We start from the raw sequence: 6,000 nt of genomic DNA, 5'->3' as shown, positions 1-6,000 counted from the left end.
AGCTCATTATCGTCATCCTGCCAGGGAAGACCCCAGTGTATGGTAAGGATAGCAGAAGACTGTGTTTTTCCTCACATGCTTTTTTTTTTTAAAAGAATTATTTAACTTTATTTGTTTGTTTATTTATTTATTTTAATTTGATCAGAGAGGGATAAAGCGAGAAAGAGAAAGAGGGAAAGTGAGAAAGCAAGCTGCCAGCTCCCAGACCTGAAACACTCAGCCATGTGGAGGTCCAGCATTCTTTACCAGCACACCACCTGCTGGCCCTTCTTCAAGTACTTTTTATTCATTTTAGAGTTATGCTAAAACGTACTCTCTTGCTTTCAAATATTAAATCACGGCGTATGATGCAGTATTTAACCCCATCCCATGTGTTGTTACTTTTAGACAAATCAGTAGCGCAAACTAAATAAACCAAGAAGAGACACTGTGAGAAGAATTTTGGTAGTCACAGGAAGTGTCCTGGGGCTGGCAGGTGGTGTGGTGTGGTGTGGCCGACTGTGGTTTGAGTCCTGCAACTGCAGGCTTGCTTTTTTACTTTACCCCTCTCATTCTCACTCTCACTCTGAACTTCTCTCTGGTCAAATTAAAATAAATAAATAAAGTTAAATAAAATAATTCTTTTTTAAAAAAGTATCACAAAACAATGGTCAAGGGACGAATTATTTAATAGAAATGGCACTGAGGTAACTTGAGTATCAGTGTAAGGTAATGGCTAAACACTCAGGCTCTGGAGTGATCATCGTTGCTCGGTGTTCAGGTGTTGCCGGGTACTGCCTGTGTGATGTGACTTGACTACATTTTCACACCGAGGTCTCCTCATTTGTGGAACCCGTATTTAGGGTAGTTACAGGGATTAAAGGAATCTGGATGTATAAAGTACCTCAAATACTACCTTTCATACAGCATACTCAATAAAAGTAACTTATTATTGTAAACAAAGTTTTGTCAGATTATATTTGCATGGCATCTCTCCTGGGGGCTGATTTCTCACTTCTGTCTGTCTGTCTCTCTCTCTGTCTCTCTGGCAAGGACACGCACTCTATAGCAGAAATCTCTCTTAAAAAAAAAAAAGTTATATTTGCATCATGGAAAAAAGGAGAAAAACAGAATTTTCAAACCACCGACTAGAGCAAAAATCCCTTAAGCTTAGAAAACAGAGAAACCAGCAGTTGGCATAGTGGTTGTGTTACTGGACTCGCATGTAGGCAACTGTGGTTTGAGTCCTGGACCCAGTGGCTTAAAACTCAGGCTGGGTGTGTGTGCATGCATGCCCCAAATCCTGAGAGGGCAGTGGAGAAGGGACTGTGGTGTGGCTATACCTCTGGGGCGGTTAACTTCTCACTTTCTGTCTGTCTCTCCAGCGAGCACTTGTTCCCTATAGCAAAAATCTCTCTTAAAAAAACAAACGAACGAACAACAACAACAACAAAAACATGGAGGCCAGCAGGTGGCATGGTAGTTAAGGGTAGTGGACTCCCACATGGCCAACCATGGTTTCAGTCCCAGACCTGGTAGCTTGCTTTCTCACTTTCTCTCTTCCTCTCTCTGATTGAATTTTAAAAATAAATAAATAAATGAGTAAACTAAATAAAATAATTTTAAAAACTCACACAAAAATCACAGGAACCAGCAGGTAGCCTAATGGTTATATCCCGGAATCCCACATAATTGACTACAGTTCATGTCCTGGACCCAGAATGGTATCTCTCCTAGGGGCTGATTTCTCGCTTTCTGTCTGTCTCTCTCTCTCTCTCTCTCTCTCTCTCTCTCTGGCAAGGACATGCACTCTATAGCAGAAATCTTTCTTTAAAAAAAAAAAGAAAGGAAGGAAGGGCCGGCAGGTAGCTTGGTGGTTAAGGGCGTTGGTACTCCCACATGGCTGACCCTGGTTTGAGTCCCGGACCTGGTGGTTTGCGCGCGCGCTCTCTCTCTCTCTCTCTCTTTGTCCCTCCCTGGTAAAATTAAAATAAATAAAGTTAAATAATAAATAATTATTTAGGGCTGGCAGGTGGTGTGGTGGTTAAAGGGGTTTGATTCCCACATGGCCGACTGTAATTCAAGAGTTCAAGACCTGGACCTTACAGCTTGCTTTCTCGCTTTCTCTTTCTCTCTCTCTCTCTCTCTCTATCTCCCCCTCTGGTCAAAATAAAAATAATGATAGCAAATGGAATTAAATAAATAAATATTTTAAAATAAATAATAATTCCTTAAAATAATAAAAAAGGAAACAAACCACAAAGGAAAATTGTTTGAATTGACTGTATACAAATTAAATTCTGTATGTTATAAATGTACTAAAATAAAAAAGAAACCAATAGACTAAGGTGATAGATCTGCATTTCGGGTGGCCTCATGCAAAGTCTATAACTAATTGTAGTGTATTTAAACTTAACTTGTTTAAAAAGCTGTATTGTAATATTCATGATAAATTGTTTATTATTTTAAAAAATTAAAGTATTTTTAGTGAGTAAAAAAAAGAAAAAAAGAAACCAATAGAATGTGAAAAATATTTGCATCATGGGAACCAGCAGTTAGCGTAATGGCTATGTCGCTGGACTCCCACGTAGTCGACCGTGGTTCGCGTCCCGGACCCAGTGGCTTAAAACTCACACCGAGCGTGTGCGTGTGCGTGCCCAAGATCCCGAGAGGAGAATGGAGGAGAAGTGATTGTGGCGTGGCCATCCCCCCCTGGGGGTGATTTCTCGCTTTCTGTCTCTCTGTCTCTCTCTGTCTGGCGAGCGCACGTGCCCTACAGCAAAAAACCTCTCCAAAAAATATATATATATTTGCAACAAATAGGCACAATAAACAACTAGTCTATTATTAAAATATTCATGCAAATTGATTATTGGGAAAGGGAAAAAATGTTTTATACTTTTAGATTAGTGAGAAAAAAAAGTTACCAAAGTTTCTCAAATAAAAACTAAACAAAAAATTATATGAGATAATGTTTATTTTAACCAGTAGTTTAAAAATTACTAATTGGGTCCGTGGGTGGTTGAGTGACTGGACTCGGACATGGCCAACTGCTGTCTGAGTCCCAGGCCTGGCAGCTTGCTTTCTCACTTTCCCTCTCTCTCTTGCCAAATTAAAAAATAATGATATTAAATAAAACATTCTTTTTGGGACCAGCAGTTAGCGTAATGGCTTTGTCGCTGGACTCCCACGTAGTCGACCACAGTTCGAATCCCGGACCCGGTGGCTTAAAACTCATGCCGGGCGCGTATGCTTGTGTGCTCAAGATCCTGAGAGGAGAATGGAGGAGAAGGGATTGCAGCATGGCCATCCCCCCTGGGGGGTGATTTCTCGCTTTCTGTCTCTCTGTCTCTCTCTGTCTGGCGAGCGCACGTGCCCTATAGCGAAAACCTCTCAAAAAAAAAAAATTCTATTTTTTTTAAATAATTATTTTATTTTTAACTTTATTTATTATTAGTATCATTTTTTTTTTCAGTTCGATCAGAGAGGAAGTGAGAAAGCAAGCCACCAGGTCCAAGACTTGAACCGTGGTCGGCCATGTGGGAGTCCAGCGCCTTTAACCACCACGCCACTTGCCAGCCCCTGAAATTCTATTTTTTTAAAGGAGAGATTGATTTTGGGCACATATGTACACACGCCTGGTGTGAATTTTAAGCTACCAGGTCTGGGCCTCACACCGCAGACAACTTTGTAGGAGTCTAATGATGTAACCATTATGCCTTCTGCTGATACCAAATAAAAAATTATTTTAAAAATGTACAAATGGATAAAAGAAATAATTTCATGCTACTTAATTAGCAAATATATTTTAATTTTATAATACCTAGTCATTATATGTGACTCAGTACATTGCTCATGACAGTGTACGTTTTTTTAAAGAATTATTTTAACTTTATTTATTTAATTTATTTTAATTTGACCAGAGAGGGACAGCGTGAGAGAAAGAGGGGAAGTGAGAGAGCAAGCTGCCAGGTCCAGGACTCAGCCATGTGGGAGTCCAGTGCCCTTTACCACCATACCACCTGCCAGCCCCAGCAGTATAAATTGGTAATATCCCTTCCATCAAACGTATAAACATGTGTTGGGGCCAACAGGTGGTGTGATGGTTAAGGCTCTAGACTCCCGGATGGCTGATTCTGGTTCAATTCCCACCCAGCCGCTTGAAAGGCACACCTGACAAGTGTACATGTGTGCCTAAAATCCCAAGAGGAGAATGGAAGAGAAGGGATTGCTTCCTGGCCATTGCCCCCACCAGAGAGGCGGGGATTTGTCACTCTCCCTCTCTTTGTCTTTGGTTTCTCTAGCACACACCCTATAGCACAAACCTAAAAATAAAATAAAATAAAAAGTATAAACATGTATTCTTTGTCTATCATTTAGTATTTCTAATTTCAAGAATCTATTCAAAGGAAATAATTTATCCTGTAGAAAAATCTCTGTGCACAAATTTTTATAATGGTATCTATAATAGTAAAAGAACTACAAAGGAAGCCAGCAGGGAGCATGGTGGTTAAGGCACTGGACGCCCACATGGTAAACTGCAGTTTGAGTCCTGGCCTGGCAGCTTGCTTTCTCTCTCTCTCTCTCTCTCGCTCTCTCATTCTCTCTTTCTCTCTGGTAAAATTTGAAAATAATTACAATAAATTAAATTAAAATAATTCTTTTTAAAATATTAAAAACTGCTAAGAACTAGTCTTAAACAATGGTTTAATTATATAGTATATTAATTAAATATATAGTGATTAAAAATGATAATTATAAAATTCAAAGCATAGCTTAAAAGTTGTGATAAAGGGCTAGCAGGTGGCATAGTGTTTATGTCGCTGGACTCCCACATGGCCAGCAATGGTTCAAGTTCCTGATCCAGTAGCTTGGAACTCAAGCCGAGCTTATATTTGTATGTGCCCAAGATCCTGGGAGGCGAATGGAGAAAGGAGATTGTGGTATGGCCATCCTCCTTGGGGGGTGATTTCTCACCTTCCCTCTGTTTGTCTGTCTCTCTCCTGCAAGCGCATATACCCTAAGGTCAAAACAAAACAAAACAGAACAATCTCTTAAAATAAAAAGTTGTGGGAACCAGCAGTTGGCGTAATGGCTATGTCGCTGGACTCCCACGTAGTCGACCGTGGTTCGTGTCCCGGACCCAGTGGCTTAAAACTCACGCCGGGCGCGTGTGCAAGATCCCGAGCGGAGAATGGAGGAGAAGGGATTGCGGCGTGACCATCCCCCCTGGGGGGTGATTTCTCGCTTTCTGTCTCTATGTCTCTCTCTGTCTGTCTGGCGAGCGCACGCGCCCTACGGTGAAAATCTCTCAAAAAAAATAAAATAAAAAATAAAATAAAAATAAAAAGTTGTGATAAAATATAGAAGGTTGTTAGTTTTAAACATAAGAAATTTGTAAGTCAATAAGAAAAAGACAAAGGGGACCAGCAGATGGAATAATAGTTATGTTGCTGGACTCCCGCGTAACTGACTGTGGTTCGTGGCTGACTGTGGTTCGAGTCCTAGACCCAGAGGTGTGCCCAAAATCCCAAGAGGAGAATGGAAGAGAAGGGATTGTAGCGTGGCCAATTCTTGCTTTCTGTCTTCTTGTGGTCTTGCTCTGTCTCTGTGGCAAGCACATATGCTCTGTAGCAAAAATCTCTCCAAAAAAAGAAAAGACAAAGACAAAGAGAACCCCAACAGAAAACAGAAAAACAAATGCCCAGTTCTAAGTAAATCATTAAAGAGATAAGAATTTAAATGAAGTTTTTTTCAGCAGCAGTGGTAATACCCATTGTTGGCAAAGATGTTGCTAAAATGCTTCTCTACACTGCTGATTTGAAACAAAGTTGGTACTTCTGTAGCTTCAGACAGGTATTCTTGCCTGCATATCATCTAGTCCCTTTCTAATCCCATCTCTACACTGCTTCCATGATGATATTTTTATTTTTTGTAGTGGATAGACTTTATGTATTAGACTTACAAAAAAATTTATCAAATAGTATAGAGTTCCCAATGCCTCCCCTCTCCTGCACATAG

The 6,000-nt window shown here is 40.2% G+C and overlaps 1 protein-coding gene across 1 annotated transcript in view; it reads left to right on the top strand.

Annotated features, from left to right (window-relative positions):
* The window catches only part of AGO3 (argonaute RISC catalytic component 3), a 126,032-nt gene that overhangs the window by 97,340 nt on the left and 22,692 nt on the right, over positions 1-6,000 (top strand). Inside the window, exon 13 of the mRNA XM_006148702.3 lies at positions 3-42. Within this exon, the coding sequence (XP_006148764.1) occupies positions 3-42 (40 nt within the window). The remainder of the gene's footprint in view (positions 1-2; positions 43-6,000) is intronic.

Source organism: Tupaia chinensis, unplaced genomic scaffold (assembly GCF_000334495.1).
Source record: "Tupaia chinensis unplaced genomic scaffold, TupChi_1.0 Scaffold000239_1, whole genome shotgun sequence".
Taxonomy (NCBI): Eukaryota; Metazoa; Chordata; class Mammalia; order Scandentia; family Tupaiidae; genus Tupaia; species Tupaia belangeri.
The sequence above is the reverse complement of the archived record's forward strand: the minus strand, read 5'-3'. Positions and strand labels throughout refer to the sequence as shown.